Below are 20864 nucleotides of genomic sequence, written 5' to 3'. Positions count from 1 at the left end.
AGGTGGAGTGCCAGTCCATCACAGGCAACACACAAACACGCACACACTCACACACTATGGGCAATTTGGGAACCCCTGTTGGCCTATTCAGCATTCCTGTAGACTGTGGGAGGAAACCGGAGTACCCGGAGGAAACCCACCGAGACCGGGGAGAACATACAAACTCTGCACAAACAGACCCAGGGAGGGAATTGAACCCTCAATCCTGGAGGTGCAGGGCCACTATTGCTAGTACCACTGCTATGACAACTATTAATATTAATACAAGTACTATTACAATTATTGATGTCTAGAACTAGAACTACTAATACTGGTACCGTTGCGATTAGAATTACATACACAGTATTAATACAATTAATTACAAGTATTAATACAATAACTACGACTACATACTACTTATATAACTACTATAACTATTACTAGTATTAATACTATGGCTCCTACCTTTAGTAGTCCTACAACAACCATTAGTATTACACTTGTACTACTATCACTATTCCTTATATTAATACTATGATTAATACTACTGTACTACTGCTATTATTACTACTATCACCAGTACTATGATCTTTAACTGCTATTTGCTATCGATATTACTACAAGTACTATTACAATTATTGATACTATAACTATAACCATACCTACTATTACTGGTATTGCTAATAATACTAGCACTACCATTTTTAGGATTAAACTAGTACTTTGTATTAATACTATTACTAGTATTAATACAATGACTACTACTACTACTACTACTTCTATAACTACTATTACTAGTATTAATACTATGGCTACTACTACCATACTACATTAATACTAGTGCTTTTATCACTATTACTTGTATGAATACTATGATTATTATCACTACTACTGCTGCTATTATTGCTACTATCATCAGTACTACGACTGCTACACCTTCTTTAATAACTAGTATTACTATCACTTGTATTAATACTACAGCTACTACTTCTACTAGTACTACCACAACAATTAGTGTTACACTAGTACTAGTACTGCTTTCACTGTTACCCGCATTAATACTATGATTACTACTATGGTTACTACTACTGCTGCTGTTATTAATACTATCACCAGTAGTATGACTGCTACTCCTACTTTCATAATTACTATTGCTATTACTATACCTACTGCTCCTACTAGTACTACCACAACCATTAATATTACACTAGTACTAAGATCACCTTTACATCTATTAATACCATGATTAATACTATTACTGCTACTATTATTACTGCTGTATCACCAGAAGTATGACTACTACTTCTTCTTCTATATCTACTATTACTAATACTACAAATACTTAATTAAAAAGGCTCAGTTTAAACTTCTCGGTGCCAAGACAGTAATGTAACAATATAATTCATCTAGAAATTAGATATTAGAACCCATTCATTTCAATTTGTCACTTTCTTTCACACACACACACACACACACACACACACACACACACGCACACACACACACACACACCTGCTCTAAATACCATCAGTATTAACTGAGTAACTCCAAATCTTTGTGTAAGTTCGGTTTATGTCAGAAGTGTGTGTGTGTGTGTGTCATGGAGCTTCTGACCCGTACAGAGGGAACTGTGGGAGTCGTGCTCACTGAGACTTTATGCTCTTTTACACAGTCAGTGGAGGTCAGTGTGTGTGTGTGTGTGTGTGAGAGAGAGAGAGAGAGAGAGAGAGAGATTAGGTGTTTAGTCTTTTAGAGTGTTTCCATAGAGAAAATATAATAATGAAAGAACAAAATAAAAACAGAACAGAGATGTACACACACGCTGTGCGCCCGAGGCGAGTGTGTGCGGATGCTGTACGCTTCCTCTTGCTTGTTATCTCCATTAGTTTTGTAGTTCTTCTGCATTTTTGCTTACATTTGCATTACACGTTCCCTTCACTAGGGTGTGTAAAACCCTGAGCTCACATTTTAACCACGCCCAAATGAGACAACTTCTGATTCGCTGGTTTCTTCCTCATGCAAATGAGCTTTTCAGTTGTTTTTTTATATATATACATAAAGCAATTCAGTTGTACGGAGCTGCTGCTGTTAATGTGAGAGATGAGACAAGATGAACTCACATCTATGATCTGTGGCAAAAGCTTTTAACTCCAGGGTGTGAATCCGACTGCAGCAACAAGTGAGTATTTCAGCTAAATAACTCTTTTCCTCTTTTCCAATATCATGTCTTGGAAGTAGTTAGGAATGAGTACTCAAATTCTCTGTACCATGCTGTTAGAGGAAAATAATCAACAGTGGGATGGTGCAATGATGTGGAGGTACTCGTACTAGTTCTGAAGTTTATAATTAATCTTCCTTTTATCTACATCTACAATCGTTCCTGTTATCATTTATTTCAATTAAAAAAAAATTTGTTACTTAAAAAAGGAAATCATAGAGGCAAACACCAATAGGAAAGAATGCAAAATTAATTTTGTTACAATTAAATAAAGTATCAAATAGAAATAAAAAAAATGTAAAAAAGTATGAACTGTATAAATAAACTGTGTAAAGTACATGGAATCAGGATGCACAGCTTCACCTCTGGTTGTTACAAACTGCTGATACTGGAGACTCCTTCCGTTAATCTACTGTAAATAAAGTAATTTCTCCTCACAGAAAACGTCACCAAATCAGTGTCAAAATTTACTCTGATTGCCCGCGGTACACCTTCATGTTGCTATGGAAACACTAACATAAATGTTATTTATTGTATACATTTATAAATCACATTTCATGTTTTGGAACATCAACAATAACTCCAGCTATCAACTGTTACTCCTTCTCTTGATTTTAATAAAAATAAAAAATCAACTGTTTTTTTTTTTTTGGGAGGAACACACAGCCTCATCTCTGATTGTTACAAACTGCTGATACTGGAGACTCCTTCCATTAATCCATATAAACGAATTTCCCCTAAGAGGAAATGTCACTCCATCAGCATCAAAGTTTATTCAGAGCGCCTGCATAACTGTTGCTATGGAAACCTTAACATATTAGCAATACTGTTTAAGCTGCTGGTCTCTGACTAATCAGAATCCAGTATTTATAACGATACTCATAATCTAAAACATGACTGTTATGCTGTAGTTGAAACTGAACACGTCCTGTATCTTATCCTTCTTGTCTGCTCTCTCTTGTCGTGTGTATAGTGTTGGTGAGTGTTGCAGGGTTTAGTGTGGATGTGTGGCTGCTGGCCGTGACTCTGATCACCGTGTGTGTCCTGCTGCTCAACACTGACCTGTTCCTGACTAAACCACATCCGAGCTCGCTGAACACACTCGCCAACGCTGAGCTAAGGACCACCGTGGGGGGTAACACGCAAATCAAAGGATCAAAAAAAGGAAAAAAAACAAACAAACAAAAAAGAAAATCATGTCTTCCCATCAGAAATCAGTTTTATACACAGTATTTAGCTAATGATAGGAATATAGTTGATTTATAGTAATAAGTAGTTGTACATATACTGTAGAGTCATACTGTAGACAGTGCAAGTATTACATCATCAATATCTGGTGCCTAAAGTGCTTAATGTTCCTCACTTTTGAATTTAAGAGGATTTTTTTTATATCAGTTAAACACATTAGATCATAATGGACTCGACTTTATATTTTGTCGTTCTATACATGTTTTTTTATCATCATCATCATCATCATCATCCAGAAGTAACCGGTCAAAAGTTTGGACACCCCTTTTAACTCCATGGTCTTTCCTGATTTTTATTTCTCTCTGTAAAACAATACTGAAGGCGTTTATTATCCAAAACACACAATAATCTCCTCTGAACAGTTGATATTGAGATGTATATCTGCTACTTCTGCTCTGTAAAGCTTCATAACGGCTCTAATCTGAGGTGCTGTTTGTTAATCTGTGATTTCTGAGGCTGGTGACTCTAAATGAACTTCTCCTCTGCAGCAGAGCTCAGTTTTGGTCTTGTTTCCCTGGGAAGGTCTTCATGAGAGACCGTTTCATCATCATGGAGCTTGATGGGTTTTACAAACACACTCGATACAATACTGTTCTAGAAAGAACAGCTGACCCCCGTTTCATAAAAAAAACAACTTGTTGTTGTTACTTAATTACTTAATTCCATATGAGTTATTTCACCGTGTTGGGGAAAAAAAATAGAGAGTGTAGAAAATAAATCACTAACCAAAAAACACTGAATTAGAAGGTGTGTCCAAACATTTGACTGATACTGTAGTTAATTTCATTTCGAACTACGACCACATAATGTAAAATTTAACCAATAAATGCTAATGAAAAGAAAAATAATAACGCTATAAATTATGAACTAGCCATAGCCAGCTATATTATACTACTATGCAATACTACCACCTGTATAATTTTTATAATTATTTTATTATAATTATCATTTTTATATTACTGCTATAACATTATACAAAAGCTGTACCAAAAACAATGTAAAGTTGGTTGAAACCTTTTTTATTAACTGATATAGTTAGTTCAAATTTAGATTATTAGGAGAATAACTTTTCCCCTAAATAAAGGTATGACTTAACATATTCTCCATCATAAGCCATGCACCTGCGCCATCGGCGAACCTGACTCTCGAATCCTTTTTGAAAACTTGCCAACATGTGCAATTAGATTGACCCTTAGTTACTCCCACTTTTGCATTATTTTTGTTACAGCCCTTGAAATATACCTTAATATTTAGTTAATATCTAATTACTATTATTATTATATTAAATGTCATAGGGTGAGTTACTCTACCAACATGTGCAATTAAAATGACCTCTGTCAGTTAATAGAATGTCCACTTGTGTATTACTTTCAGTACAGCTGCGATAATATACTCCTATTACACGTTATTATTTAAAAGATAATAATAATCATAATCATAATCATAATAAATATAATACTGCTATACTATAGTGTATATTGTTGTACTATTACAGTACATCTTACATTAGATTTAAATTATACCATAGTCCATATTCCATTCTTTTAATATGATTTTATATGATAAATATTATTCTTTTTATGTAGTATCTATATGTTTTATTGCATTTTATTATTATAGGGAATTTTCATGCAAATCATTATTATTATTTTTTTATGAACTGTTGAGACACAGAGGAGAAGAGCTTTAAAGCGTTCACTCTCTGGAAGAAATCTGGAGCCGTGATCATGGCCGTCAGACGCCCAGGATGATCTTTGTGCAGAGAGGTGTGTGTGTGTGTGAGTGTGTGTGTGCGTGTGTGTGTGTGTACGTGTTGTGTCGATATACAGTGCCAGTACACCACGATACAGGAATGTTCCTGTCGTTTTTTAACTTTTTATTAAAACAGTTCATCTAATCCAGCAGGATTAAATTAGGCAACTCTTATAAACACTAGTTATAAACACCTGAAGCAGAAACGCAAATGTCTTTAACTTCAGGATTAAATGTGAGTTTTACAGTAGAGCTACACGGCTATCGTGGTGTAAAGGTCATAAGGTCACACTCGATTCAAACTACTTTTTACAGATTTACACACACACACACACACACACACACACACACATATAATGCATTTCTACAAGGATAAGGAGTTGCCAAATCTTTAAAAGTTACACATTGTGTCTTTAATGCCTCACATACACCAAATGTGTGACCTGTGTCTGTACTGTACCTTGCATGTGCTTGTGTGTGATGACAGGAAGCGACTGAGCTGTCCTCTCTGAAGCCTGAGCTGGATGAGGTCGGTGTTCCTCTGTACGCCGTGGTGAAGGAGGACATCGGCACAGAGATACATGACTTCAGACCCTACTTCGGCGGAGAAATCTTCCTGGATGAGAGGGTATGAGATTCCAAAGTAGCACTGAAATTAATTTTTGGCGTCAGCTTTGAGTGCACTTGCTCTCCTGAGGAGTTTTTTATTTCGTCCTCAGTGTAGGAGGACAGTTAAGAGGGGCGTTCAAGTCAAACCGGGACTTTTGATGAAAAGCACTTGTGAAACGCTGGGATAAGTGCATTAGTGTATCAGGGGATTATATAAAGACATAAAGGGAGTAAATAACTGGATATGTGAGAATTTAACAGAATAATGATTTAGTTTTTATTGCCCCTGAGAATCAGCCACACTTGCTGTAGGATATTTTAGATTTTATTTGTCCCTTTTACTTGCCACCGGTTTTTCTTACAAAAGAAACATTTGTCCTATCATAAGTACATTTTAAGTTCAATTCTAAACTACTCCAGTGAGCTGGCTGTGATGTCTAAGTGGGTGGGGCAAATAGACTTTCCTGTCTATCATGTATGTGGGAGTGGGCGGATAGCGCTTTCCGTTGAGTGTGTTATGCCACTCAGTGATGCAACAGTTTAAAAAGATGGCTTCACATGTCTAAAAGAAAGCACACATTGGGAAAGTTTGTGATCATGTGATCAAATCATGATGCAATATGTTACATCCGGTCTGTAATAATTATTTTTTTTCTGTACGCTGCAGCAATTTTTTTACACTCCCTGCCAGAGGAAGATGAGGAGTCTGGGCTTCACTCGTATCAACGTGTGGCGAAACATCCTGCGCGCCTGGAGAAAAGGTTACCCTGGCAACAGGAAAGGGGAGGGGTTTATCCTTGGAGGCCTTTATGTGATTGGTCCAGAGAATCAGGTGATGTTCTATCATATTATTATTATTATTATTTTTTTTAAATCACCAATTTATACAATTTCCTTATATATGTCTGTATATTTATTTTCAGGGTATTTTATTGGAGCACCAGGAGAAGGAGTTTGGTGATAAAGCTGATCTCAGATCAGTGTTACAGGCAGTAAGGAAAGTGGCGAAAGCTGATTAAAAGCTAATAGTACGGATCTCAAGAACAAAAAGTGTCCTAGAGAGGGTACTGAGTAGTGGTCTTGTTTTTTTCCTTTAGCCCAATGTGTTATAAAGCACTGTGCATAAGTATTTACCCCCCGAACATTTTCACATTTTGCAGAGTTTTTTTTGTTGTTGTCATAAAACAATAGCATAGCCGCACACCAGATTTTTTTTTTTTTTTTTTGCTCTTCCTCACTCATGGATTAATGTCTTGCAGTGTGAACATGTAATGGTGCTGTAGGATTTGGGAGCATTTTAATGACAGACTGACTCTAAACTCTCTACAAGAGCGAGCAGTTTTGATGCCTTATGCTTTCAAAACCGACAAAAAGTACTTCAACACACACTGTGATTCAGTGAATTTGATTTGTTAATTGTAATAGAATTGAAAAAGCTGCAGGGGAGAAACCATTAATACTTTAAAATTGCCTGGTTAATTTCTACTGCAGAAGTACAATTTTAATGTTTGCACTTTTTTATGGTCACTACTTTATTTATACTAATAGCTACTGTAGGTTCTCTAATATAAAACAACACATTTACATTAATAGTTATCAATCTAAAAGCACATTTATATTTAAAATATAAAATTGTAATTAAGCAGCAGTCAAGTGATTGCGGCCGAGCTTACACCTGATGCTTTTCTAGCACTTCTTATGGCTATTTACAGGGGATTATTAAAAGTTTAATTTTAATTTTGTTTGCGCCCCCCATAAAATTTGCACCAGCCGCCACTGATACAGTATATATATATATATCACCATTAATCATTATAAAAACTTATGTGGGATAATAAGTATCTTAAGCACAATGTGATTACATTAAAATGTCAAACACTGTTTTTTATAAAATAAACATTGATTAATAAAATAATTGACCTTTGTGTATTTTTATTTTATTTTTTATTATTTAATTAAACGGACAGTTAAATCTAAATCTATGTCATTTTAATTCCCTCTTATCTTGACGCCACGATGGGACCGAAATGATTGACACCATTTTATCCAATAGTAAATCAGTTATCGCAGAAATACCAACCAATCAGCGACAGTGGGCGGGGCTTAGGAAATTGAGTTGGGATGAATGAAGGACAGGTTTGGCCTTTACCACAAACGACATCAGGTAAAAAAGTAACGACTTAAACTTTTATAAAACACATTAACATGTACGTTTTGACTGTGTTGACTAGTAACATCACGTTTGTGATTTAAAACTTGAAATTATTTGGCTTATTTTATTTAGTTTCTATCATTAATGAGCGACGCAGGTGAACACTAAGAGAGCGGCTTTTACTTGTTGCTTAGCAACCGCTGACAACGCGTTTTATTTCCGCCTGTATTCCGGCTGAGCTTTATCTGAAACAGATAGACGGGTTGTGTGTGTGTGTCTTTTTAAAAAAAATATAAAAAATATATAAATTCACAATTTATATGTATAATCCAGAATTTAATTTAAATTCCCGCGAGATATATTATTTTTTTCTAATAGAAAATACATATAGCTACAACTTAAATTTTTTATACATTTATAAAAGTTGTTTTTTAAATATGTATACAGTATATACACACACACACACACACACATTTATATATATATATATATATATATATATATATATATATATATATATATAAAACGTCTTTTTCTAAAACTTAATAAAAAATGTAGCAATACATAGCAATACATTAAGCCCCGTCCACTATACAATGACATCATGTCAAAAGCTGTTTTATTATTCCTTATACTTTATTTATAAATAAAAACCAGCAAACGTAGATCATTTGCATTCATGAAGTTTTATGTCTTTATTAACCAAAATGTTAATGTAACATGAATGTAACAAAATGTAATACAAGATAAGCTACCATAAATACATTTAATAACACCCAGCTATATATAACTATATATGTTGACTAAAAAACTATATATGTTGATCTACAGTCTGGTTTTTTTAACTTAAAATCTTTAAACTTAAAAAAAGAGTGTAAGTTTTAGTAAGAAATCATATTTTTCGTGTACATTTATTAGTAATTTATTCACTACAGTAATACACTAACAATGCATTTGGATTATACACTCACCTAAAGGATTATTAGGAACACCTGTTCAATTTCTCATTAATTCAATTATCTAATCAACCAATCACATGGCAGTTGCTTCAATGCATTTAGGGGTGTGGTCCTGGTCAAGACAATCTCCTGAACTCCAAACTGAATGTCAGAATGGGAAAGAAAGGTGATTTAAGCAATGTTGAGCGTGACATGGTTGTTGGTACCAGACGGGCCGGTCTGAGTATTTCACAATCTGCTCAGTTACTGGGATTTTCACGCACAACCATTTCTAGGGTTTACAAAGAATGGTGTGAAAAGGGAAAAACATCCAGAAGACTGGAAAAATGTTGCCTGGTCTGATGAGTCTCGATTTCTGTTGAGACATTCAAATGGTAGAGTCAGAATTTGGCGTAAACAGAATAAGAACATGGATCCATCATGCCTTGTTACCACTGTGCAGGCTGGTGTTGGTGGTGTAATGGTGTGGGGGATGTTTTCTTGGCACACTTTAGGCCCCTTAGTGCCAATTGGGCATGGTTTAAATGCCACGGGCTACCTGAGCATTGTTTCTGACCATGTCCATCCCTTTAAGACCACCATGTACCCATCCTCTGATGGCTACTTCCAGCAGGATAATGCACCATGTCACAAAGCTCGAATTATTTCAAATTGGTTTCTTGAACACTGTACTAAAATGGCCCCCACAGTCACCAGATCTCAACCCAATAGAGCATCTTTGGGATGTGGTGGAACGGGAGCTTCGTGCTATAAAGAACGAGATGTAAATGGCCCTGAAAATTTTTCACACAGGAGAGCCATCATGTGACTTTTACACATTTAGTGTAAATTTGCATAAATTAATCTTAAGCAAAACCACATGTGCAACGCTGCAGGTCATTGTATCTAATTTGTACCTTTAAAATTTCAAAAGTATTTTATTTCTGTTTTCCGGTAGTTATACACCAAAATCTTACAGGGACATAATTTTAATATAATAAGCTAAATATATTTTAAATATTTCTAAACTTTCTATTAAAGTCTAAGATAAATTCAGTGTTTGATGGTAGAATAATATCAGAACTTTATGTGTAGCACAATCCCAAGCCCTGAGATTTACGTCCTGAGATTTAAACCCACAACCTTCTGATCGCTAATACAGTCCTACTGTAGTGCCTTCTTTCTTTTTCTTCTCTAAGCTAGCTGTCTCTTAGCCGTCCTTCTTCCTTCATCCCTTTTTTCTTCCTTCCTTCGTTTCACTTTTCCTTCCTCCCTCTCTCCCTTCTTTGTCTGTTGTCCTTTTTCCCCCAAATACTCTTGCTTTCTTTCTCTTTCTTTTTCAGTCTCTCCAAATCACTTTCCTTCTTTTATTCTTCATTTATTATTTATTATATAAAAAGCACTTATTTAGCTTTTTCTGGTTTATTTCATCTCATATGTTGCTCGAATTACTTTCTTTCTTTTTTTGTTTCTTCCTATTTCATCTAATCTCCCTATTTTGCTCTCATTTGCATTTTCTTTCTCCTGAGTATTAGCTGGCACACACGAGCACAGAACTTTGTTACACATCGTAGTAAAGTTATATCAGAATATTAAGAGAGTAAGACTAAAAGAAGTGCTTCATCACGTCACCTGTTACTGATTATTTTCCTATAACAGCGCAACATTGAATGATTTATTCCAATTTTGGACAAGATTTTGGGTTACGGCCATGTGACAGATTTTTGTCTGCAACAAAAAAGCCAGCTGGGAGAGAGAGATTGTGTGTTCAATCAGAATTCAGCAGATCTCTGCTCTGTGTGTGTGTGTGTGTGTGTGTGTGTGTGTGTGTGTGTGTTGCAGATGATCTGCATGGCAAAACAATGACATTAACAGTGGATCAGACAGAAGATGGCCATTTGGGCTTCAGTGTTCGTGGAGGAGCCGAGCACGGCCTCAACATCTTCATCAGCAAGGTGGAGTCCAACACTGCTGCAGGTGTGTGTGTGTGTGTGAGATGTTGTGTGTGTGATGGTGGGTAAAAAAAGAGTAGAGATCATCAGTTCTTTACTCTTTTTTTTTTTTCAAAAAATCTTCAAATAATTATATTTAGTACTGTACAGAGAGAGAACTGTGTGTGTGTGTGTGTGTGTGTGTGTGTGTGTGTGTAGAGCAGGCAGGTTTGTGTGTGGGGGATAAGCTCCTGGAGGTGAATGGTATCAGTCTGGAGAACATCAGCATGAGCAGTGCAGTGAATGTGCTGACAGGACACCGCCGCCTCCGATTGGTCCTGCAGAGAGTGGGGCGTGTCCCAGGGGTCAGATACACCAATGAGAAGACCACCTGGTGAGCAACACACACACACACACACACACACACACACCTGTCCTTACTACAAGTATCAGGAGGCAGAGAACTACTGTTGACAGATTTACAGATGGACAGAAAGCTGATTAGATGAAGACTTTATTTCTTTGATGTTAGTAACAGAAATTCTGCTGCACAATTCAGAGCAACTAACTGCAATGAGTAAAGTGAATAAGGTTATATAACACAGTGAATTTGCTTAAGACTGTGTGTGTGTGTGTGTGTGTGTAGGGTAGATCTAATTCACCGCAGGATGGTGGTAGAGGAAGGGGGCGTGTCTCAGACAGAAAGCCGCAGGGACGGCGCTCTGTGTCGTACAGTTCACCTGCACACGTCTCTCTCAGAGCCGCGCCTCGGCCTCAACATCCGCGGGGGCACAGAGTACGGCCTCGGCATCTACGTCTCCAAGTCAGCACCACCATCTGACTCTCTTTATCTGTCTGTCTGCTTCTCTCTCTCTCTCTCTTTCTCTGTCTGGTTATCTGTCTATCCTTTTGTCTCCCTGTCTGTCTACACCGCGTTCCAAATTATTACGCAAATGATATCTTTCTCTGATTTTCTCTGATCGTCATCAACCATTAGGGTATAATTAAAATTTTATTGATTTAACCTCCTAATGGTAAGAAGATTTATTTAAAAAAAAAAAAAACTGAAAACACACTGTTCCAAATTATTATGCACAACACAGTTAGAACATTTTATAGGTCGTAAAAAACTGAAAATAGGCTTTCGTTGAATTTGCATCATTATGAGGTCATATTTACTGAAATCAAAAGCTATTTAAATCAAAAACATCCTAACAGGGCATGTTACATCTTAACATAGGACCCCTTCTTTGATATCACCTTCACAATTCTTGCATCCATTGAACTTGTGAGTTTTTGGACAGTTTCTGCTTGAATTTCTTTGCAGGATGTCAGAATAGCCTCCCAGAGCTGCTGTTTTGATGTGAACTGCCTCCTATCCCAGATCTTTTGCTTGAGGATGCTCCAAAGGTTCTCAATGGGTTTGAGGTCAGGGGAGGATGGTGGCCACACCATGATCTTTTATGCCCATAGCAGCCAATGACACAGAGGTATTCTTTGCAGCATGAGATAGTGCATTGTCGTGCATGAAGATGATTTTGCTACGGAAGGCACGGTTTTTCTTTTTGTACCATGGAAGAAAGTCAAAAACTCTATATACTTTGCCGAGGCCTACCAGCTCTCTCCCTATAAATCCCTATGATTCCAGCCCGAAACATAACTCCGCCATCAAATTGTTGACGTTGCAGCCTTGTTGAACATGGGGGACATCCACCAACCATCCACTACTCCATCTATCTGGACCATCCAGGGTTGCGCAACACTCATCAGTAAACAAAACTAGTCTTCATGTATGCCTGGGACCACTGCAACCAATTCTGCTTGTGAGCATTGGTTAAGCGTGGCCGAATAGGAGGTTTATGCACAACTGCAAGTCTCGGAGGGATCCTACACCTTGAGGTTTGTGGGACTCCAGAGGCACCAGCAGCTTCAAATACCTGTTTGCTGCTTTGTAATGGCATTTCAGCAGCTGCTCTCTTAATCCGATGAATTTGTCTGGCAGAAACCTTCTTCATTCTGCCTTTATCTGCACGAACCCGTCTGTGCTCTGAATCAGCCACAAATGTCTTCACAGTACGATGTTCACGCTTAAGTTTTTATGAAATATGTAATGTTTTCAGACCTCGTCCAAGGCATTGCACTATTTGACGCCTTTTGGCAACAGAGAGATCCTTTTTCTTTCTTATATTGGTTGAAACCTGTGGCCTGCTTAATAATGTGGAACAACCTTCTTCAGTAGTTTTCCTTTAATTGGGCTTATCTGGCAAACTAATTATCACAGGTGTCCGAGATTCATTTCAATGATCCAAAAAGATCTGAGGCACAATACCATTGATGAGTTTAATTTAAAGAACAAACATTTAATGTTTGACACTTAAATCCAATTTACATAATAATTTGGAACACAGTGTATACGTGTATATCTGTTCATTAGTCTGTTCATCTGTCTGTATGTCTGACTTTATGTTTATCTGTCCACCTGTCTGTCTCTTTCATTCAGAGTGAGAAGGTGAGGAGTTTGAATGAAAAACACAATATTTGTATTTTCTATGTGTGTGTGTGTGTATATATGTGTGTGTGTATGTGTGCGCGTGCACAGGCTGGACCCAGGAGGACTGGCTGAGCAGGCCGGGATTAAGATGGGGGATCAGATCCTATCAGCCAACGGTGTGAGCTTTGAGGATATCACTCACGGCAGAGCTGTGGAAGTCCTGAGGAGCCAGAATCATCTCACACTGACTATCAAGGTGAACACACACACACACACACACACACACATAATTATTGATAATATGGCGAAATAGTATCAGATCTATGAGTGTAATGTAATGTGTGTGTGTGTGTGTGTTTGTGTGTGTCTTGGCTAGGTAATGCTGCATTATTTACCATGCTAAAGGATCAGGTGCTAACATTCAAAGAGTGTAGAGTGTAGCTATCACTTTAAAGCACACTTTATAGCTCCGAGCTGATCTGATCAGAGCCGAGTGTATGTGGGTTGAAGAGCTACAAGAAGAAACCACAGGTTTTTAGAGTGTTAAACGTCTGACACTTGATAAAGATGGTCCTGTGTTCATCCCAGGATTCACACGGTGCTCCTACAGAACATCCTGTAAAGATCTGCATTGTAAAAGTGTTATATAAAGAAAAACTGATTTCAGTTGAGTCTTGTTTGATTGACAGGAGGCAGGGAGATACCCAGCGTATCAGGAGCTGGTGGCGGAGTACAGCTGGCTCGATAAGCGTAAGAATCCAGACTGTAGACCGAATCATATTTCACAAATACTGTACAATAACGCTGCTGAATGTTGTCTTCTTTTAGGAAGCAGTAGAGCGCTCCATTCTTCCTCACGGGGGTCAGACTCATTCTCCTCTGCCTCCTCTCTATCCTCTGGAACCCCCCTGAGCTCGGTCGCTGGTCTCTCGCAGGCCACGCTGCCTCTCTCACTGCCCCTCAGGTCCCAGATATCCGACTTGTCCGGTTTCACAGAGGGCCAGATTCTCACAGATCGCATCGAAAACGACCAGCACGCAGAGACGAGTCTGAGCCGGGGCCCGACGGAGCTCCTGCAAGACTCGTCTATCCGTAACGATGAAGGAGATGGAGCAGGAAGAGACGAGAGAAGAGAGGGGAGGAAAACATCCCTCCTGATGGCACTGAGCCGACCCGGTCCACTCGTCCGTCGCACCCAGAGTCACATGACTGTCTCAGGTCTTTTACGTTATGGTTTGTGTAACTAGATCTAAAATGTAAAAAATGCTGAGCATTTCCTGCTTTTCTTAAACACACATGTACAGAAGAAGAGCAGAGGAAGCAGAAGGAAGGAAAAGAACACAGTGGGATCTCATTGCAGCGTTCCAAAACATTCCTCGGCCTACTTTGGAAAAGGAGCTCGTCCACGGAGCGTTCAAAATCACCATCCCGAAATGAGCCCGGCCATGGTAATGTAGTGTGAGTTTAGAATAAATAGAATTTTTTCTATGCACATTTTTTTTTTATAATTAAACTACGGCTGAAGGTACGACGAGCAGCAGGGTGTCCGATCAGGAAGTGCTCACTCAGGTGGAGGACATGGCCAGGAAGCTGCTGGAGGAGGAAGACGTAGCCGTGCTCGTGGAGATCTGTACGCGGGTAATAATGTGTGACATCACTCACCTTTCCTCCATCAAATGTAGTCGATTTATAGGTGTACTAGTATATAAGATTCTTTTCTGTTTGTTTAGTATACAGTGGAGCGAGAGTTGAAGTCGCTAGTGCTCCCCCTGCTGGCTATTCTTGATGGACCGGAGAAGCTTCTATTACTGAGGGAGATCAGGTGAAAAAAGTTTAAATTTACTATAAAGACAATACAACGTGGAGCTGCTCGGCTTCTGCTTCGTCTGCTAAGTGCAATGCATTAAAGTTCACACTTTTACAAATTTTTCAACACTTTGCTCTGCCAGTCAATAAGGTACGAAGCTGGCGCTATGTAATAGCACGGAAAATGACCATGATTTGGTACAGTAAGGAAGCAGATAATGACAATAATGTATGAATCGTTTGACGGTGCACTTCAAGGTCCCTACAGAGAAACCTGTTATACCGGAAGAAGCCTCGCCGTCACATGACATGGTGCTGCTACCGTGCATACGATTCAATATGAATAATAGTGAATCATGTTGTGTATGTAAACATAGAGTTGGATCTACGACGGACCTACAGGTCAATAGCAATAAAGCCGTAATCGTAGTCGCTGCTGGGAAGTGTTTCCCAGCAGTGACTACGATCGAGACTACGTTTCAATACGGGTCACCTTGATGCACCCTGTTGGTCGATGATCTTAGCATATGACTACCCATGAATTATCATAGTTTGTGACTACGAAGTGCATCAGAGCAAAAATTTGTAACTGAGTTTAAGGATCCTATGACCAGAACAGGTTACGTCTCCTGAGTTGCTTCTTCTTCACTCCTGATTTCAGAATGCTTGTCCCTAAAGAGGATCTTCAGCAGTTTAACAGCATGGTGAAACCCTTTGAGGAGGAAGCATACGACATTTTAAAGCGACGCTCTCGTAAGTACAAAAATACCAAGCTACTGTAGCTCGTACCAGCTCCTGACCTGAGTGAGCTCAATGAGCGTTTTTTGTTTGTCCTATTTCCCCTTTTCCTTGTAGGACAGTCATCCCCTTTGCGCTCCCCCAAAGCAGGCCACGCCCCCAAGCGCCACCTTATCACACCAGTACCAGGTAAGTCCAAGGATTAGAACCTAAATTAACGACTTTTATGCATTTTTGATTCGAAACGCTCCAGGGTACATATGTAATTTAGATCAGCAGGGTGGATTCGAGCTCCAAGCAGCCGAGGACGTGGACAGACAAAATCGGCTGCTGGAACAATTACAGCGTCTTCGTGTAGAGTCTCGGGCGCAAAGCCAGACGGAGGAACCTAGCCATGTGTCCTTCACTCCTCTGCTGGACATTCCCGTAGACTTGTACTCTTACCTAGAATCTCGAAAAACATCCAGATCGAGATCTCCAACGATCCCTAACTGGCTACTGACGCAAGATTCAGACTCTCCAGTCTCCACAACAGACGACGAGGTCAGGCCGAGTTTGGAAAACCCGACCTCGTCAAGGGGGCGGTCTCCTTTCCGAAATGGATGCACGGAAAGCAAAACTGGACGAGATGTTTTCTTTACTGTTGTGGATACTTCTCGTCACAAGAGACCACCACTGTCTCAGGTTTTCGGTCCTCTCAGGAGATCACACAGCACTGCGGGGCCCTCTATGGGACACTGTGAGGAAAAACAAGCGCAGGAGCATGGTAATGATCAGGAGTATGAACTCAAAACGGTCTGCATCAGCAAAACCAAGCGCTCACTGGGTAAGGAAATCTGTGCTCTTGTTTTTTTCATCTTTTCCAGTACCAGCATGTCCTGAAGGAGTATATTCTTCTTATATCACAAAGCTAGCAATTTATCCATTTGTAGTTACGTTTAATTCTGTAGAACGTCCGTAAAACAAGCTTGTTCCTGTTATCACTGCGGTATAGCAGCTATAAAGGTCACTCCCTCGCAAGGCTCTTTTTCTTCTCTCTTTTAAAGTTAATGCAACAAAAATCAAACTAGTCATGATATCAAGAAAGCACAAAATATAAACTTTATTTCTTTTGTTTGCACTGAACATGTCAGAAACTATACAGCTTTACCTCTAAATGTTACAAAGCACTGACACTGGAGACTCCTTCCATACATGTTACCAGTTTAATTATACCTTTTTAAATGAATTATCTGGAGCATCCATGAAATGAGTTCCTGTGCTTAAGTTGATTCCATAGAAACAATGACCCTTTAGAACAAAAGCCTGAAGATTCATTAACACTTATTAACCAATCAGAATCCAGAATCCAACAGCATAGTTTACAGCCTGTTAAAATATTCTTATACACTCTTACACCCTCTGTAGCCGCTTCTTTCCACATTTGTTTGTTAAGGTTTGTGCACTAATGTGAAGTCTGTAATGAACAGGGATCAGTATCTCTGGTGGCATCGAGTCCAGAGTGCAGCCCGTGGTCAAAATCGAGAAGATCTTTCCAGGAGGAGCTGCGTCCACCAGCAACATGCTGAAGGTAAACGTGTTAGGATTCTTAAAGTCTACTCTTTAATGAAGGCATTTTCACCAACAAGCGTGACAAAACAGTGCATAGGTCAGGTGTGAGGGAGATGTTCCTCAGAGTGTGTGAGGGAGATGTTAAGGAACATCTCTTAGCACTCTTCCTTATGCTGTAATCTGCTTATTCTGTCCCAGATACCACACACACGTCGCGGAGACGTCTATGCGACGTCGTCTTTTTCATCTGGCAGAGGGCGTTTGCTCACCTTGCAGATGTCGCCAAGACATCCGTGCCAGATGTTAGAACGATGCTAAGCCTACGTATTTAAGACGTAAATAAATTAAAACGACCCTGATCTGCTCTTTAGACGATGTTAATCAGATGTTCATACGTCTGCCAAATGTTTGATTCATGTCGGATAGACGTCGTTTTATTAAAACACCCCCCTCCCATTATTTTGATTAAATACCCTTGGTTAATTATAATTAACCATGGTCAACAGAATTCTGTGAAGGAAGGAAGCACAAGACAAACGAGATAAAACGGAGATTTTTATTTTATATTTAATTAAAAAAAAAACTGTTTTACACCAGCAGCAACTTACATATGAGGTCTCAATTTGAAAAGATGTACAAAACATAAAACACCACAAGTAAGTATTAATCATAGAATAAAAATTATACACCAACAGAAACGTTTTGTACTTTATAACTGTACGTTATGACTTTTAAATATGACCGTTAGAGACGGTTGGTCAGGAAACTCCTAATGTCAGATGCAGACAGGACACTTTCACTCACAAACTGCTGTGAAAAAATACAGAGATAGATTCAATAAAAATTCATGATGCTTAATTTAGCAAATGAACAATATTTATACTTTCTTCCTCTCGCTTCACAACTCAGACCGAAACCAGAACCGACTTGCAGATTAAGCACGCGCATATAACCGTCTGTAGTTTAAGTGTGATTAAAAATACAAGAAATAGCTTAAACCAAAATAATGTGACTAAATATCGCTAAACAGCAGGTGACATTTATGTTCAGTATTTCGTTTCTATTTAAAAAGATGGGAATTAATTCCTGCTCACCTTTTCCACACGCCCGCCAAACGTTTGTCTTCTCAACAAACTGTTCTTCTTTTTTGGAGTTTATCGGCGGCTTTCGTAAGTGTTAGCCGTAAGCACTTTCGTAAGCACTACCGCCACCTTCTGGTTGATTCTCCTTTGGCGTTTCTCCACTCTATTTCCAGATTATTTATATATACTGTATATATTTCCCGTCCACATACCAGCAAATTTCGGATGATAAAGATACATCGTATAGATGTAAAGACGATGTATCATTTAACAGCTCAAACAGGCGATCTACAGACCATCAAAATACGACTATAAAAAACGAACGCGATGTTTACCAGATGATACGCTCTTTAGCAGACGTCTCCGCGACGTACCTGTGCTATCTGGGGTGTGATGTGATCTTCCACTTGTGGGTCCCAGCTCCTTGTCCTATCATCTTCTACACCATCCTACACCTTCTTTATTAGTCAAGCATCCTCCTTTCTTCCTCTCCTTGTTCTTTTTCTTTCTTTCTTGATTTTTTTTGTATTTTATCTCTCTCTCTCTGTCTCTCAGGCTGGCTTTGAGCTGGTGTCAGTAGATGGGGTATCTCTGCAGGGCATCACGCATCAGGACGCGGTGGAGATCATCCGCCAAGCCTTCAGCAACAAACACACTGACCCCATGGAGCTGGTGGTGAAGGTCCCCAGACACTCCTAAACAGCTTGTGCGTTAAACATCTCGCTCGGATCAACTTCTGGATCATTCAGGGAGCAAAAGCTTCACCCAGACACCTAAAGACACCCATCACTACACCCATGAGAGAGAGCTCACCCAGGGGAGAGAACACAGCTGCCTGCCAGTACTGTTTCTAACACACCAGATCTTTTAACCACATCAATCCATCTTAAAAGGGTTTAATCAGCTATCAGTGGCGATGGTGATGACTCTATAACTGGAACAGAGCGTTCATAATGCTAACTCGCCTACTGTATCTTGGTCTTTTCATGAGATGTATAATTCTCAGGAATGCAGATGTAATAAAGATGAGTGGAACTCTTAATACACCACCCATTTTCACCATCACTTTGACCTTCATGCTGGTTTTTTCTTACTCAACTTGTAATCTGATTGGTCAGGAGGTGGATATCACTTTACTTTTACTACAACTACTTACAAAATGCAGACATTGTCGAGCTTCACTTTCATATTAGTATAATAATATAATATATTAATAATATCCGTTCATTAAAAAAATAGAAAAGTATAAAAAATATAAAGGTAATGAGATGTACAGTAGACAATGTTGTATGGGTGTCTGAGGCTGCTGTGTTACCGCTCAGTGCCGCTAGAGGGAGCTCGGCAGCAGCAGCACAAGCGTTTAATCAGAATTTATTTAGAATTATTCTTTAATTTCATTCATTTCTATTACTCTTTTACATTCTCTTCATTTCTATTTTCCTTCATCGTCCCAACCTTTCTTTTTTCTTACTTTCTTTTATTTATTCTTTCCTACCTTCTTGTCTTTTCCTTTTTTCTTTGTTGTTTTTATTTTCTTTCATATTGCCTACAATATCTCCCTTTCATTCTCTTTCTCCATTCTCTCATTTTTCTATCAATTTTTCTTTTCCTCTTTCCAGTTTATTACTTTTTTTTCCATCTTTCGCTCCTACTTCTTCCATCTTACATTCCTTCCATTTCCTTTCTCATTATCTCTCTTCCTCTCTGTAGTGTATAAAAGAGAAGCGATCCTGTTCTCTCTTTATCAGGGATCATTGTTTTGTGTGTTTAGTGTTTAGTCAGAGCAGTGTTTATTTTAGAAAGTGCAGATTCAGTTGTTCTATACGGCCTCGGCATCTACAGTCGTGGGGAAAAGTTTTGAGAATGACACAAATATTAGTTTTCACAAAGTTTGCTGCTAAACTGCTTTTAGATCTTTGTTTCAGTTGTTTCTGTGATGTACTGAAATATAATTACAAGCACTTCATACGTTTCAAAGGCTTTTATCGACAATTACATGACATTTATGCAAAGAGTCAGTATTTGCAGTGTTGGCTCTTCTTTTTCAGGACCTCTGCAATTCGACTGGGCTCTAAATCAACTTCTGGGCCAAATCCTGACTGATAGCAACCCATTCTTTCATAATCACTTCTTGGAGTTTGTCAGAATTAGTGGATTTTTCCATTTGTAGTTATGTTTAATCCGATAGAACGTCCATAAAACAATAAAAAGCTATAAAAGTCACTCCAAAATGTATTTTGGAAGTCCAGAGTGCTCAGGCTGCTGGAGCGGCACAAGGGAGTGTAGAACAGAGATCAACGAGATCAACGGCTTTTTTTTCAAAGAAAAGTGTAAGTCACTTTAAGTTCGCTAGTGAATCCATCAAAGTA

At 38.6% G+C, this 20864-nt stretch overlaps 1 protein-coding gene and 1 pseudogene across 2 annotated transcripts; both read left to right on the top strand.

The window, feature by feature from the left end:
- Positions 1 to 2072: 2072 nt before the first annotated feature.
- On the top strand, positions 2073 to 6931 carry LOC128540891 (peroxiredoxin-like 2A; annotated as a pseudogene).
- Positions 6932 to 7908: 977 nt separating this feature from the next.
- On the top strand, positions 7909 to 19517 carry pdzd7b (PDZ domain containing 7b). Of its 2 annotated transcripts, XM_053510881.1 has the most exons (15): positions 7909 to 7970; positions 10739 to 10873; positions 11047 to 11221; positions 11474 to 11650; positions 13427 to 13574; positions 14008 to 14068; positions 14147 to 14536; positions 14623 to 14766; positions 14844 to 14956; positions 15049 to 15140; positions 15786 to 15877; positions 15980 to 16051; positions 16134 to 16688; positions 17332 to 17432; positions 19051 to 19517. In XM_053510881.1, exons 1-15 carry the CDS (start codon positions 7928 to 7930, stop codon positions 19192 to 19194), a joined length of 2442 nt encoding a protein of 813 aa, XP_053366856.1. In that variant the 5' UTR covers positions 7909 to 7927; the 3' UTR covers positions 19195 to 19517. The 2 variants fall into 2 exon arrangements, with proteins under 2 accessions (XP_053366856.1, XP_053366855.1); XM_053510880.1 differs by having other exon boundaries at positions 14008 to 14536.
- The last annotated feature ends 1347 nt before the right edge of the window (positions 19518 to 20864 follow it).

The sequence above is a fragment of the Clarias gariepinus genome, chromosome 14, assembly GCF_024256425.1.
Source record: "Clarias gariepinus isolate MV-2021 ecotype Netherlands chromosome 14, CGAR_prim_01v2, whole genome shotgun sequence".
In the NCBI taxonomy this organism is placed as follows: Eukaryota; Metazoa; Chordata; class Actinopteri; order Siluriformes; family Clariidae; genus Clarias; species Clarias gariepinus.
This window is presented reverse-complemented; position numbering and strand designations above follow the sequence as displayed.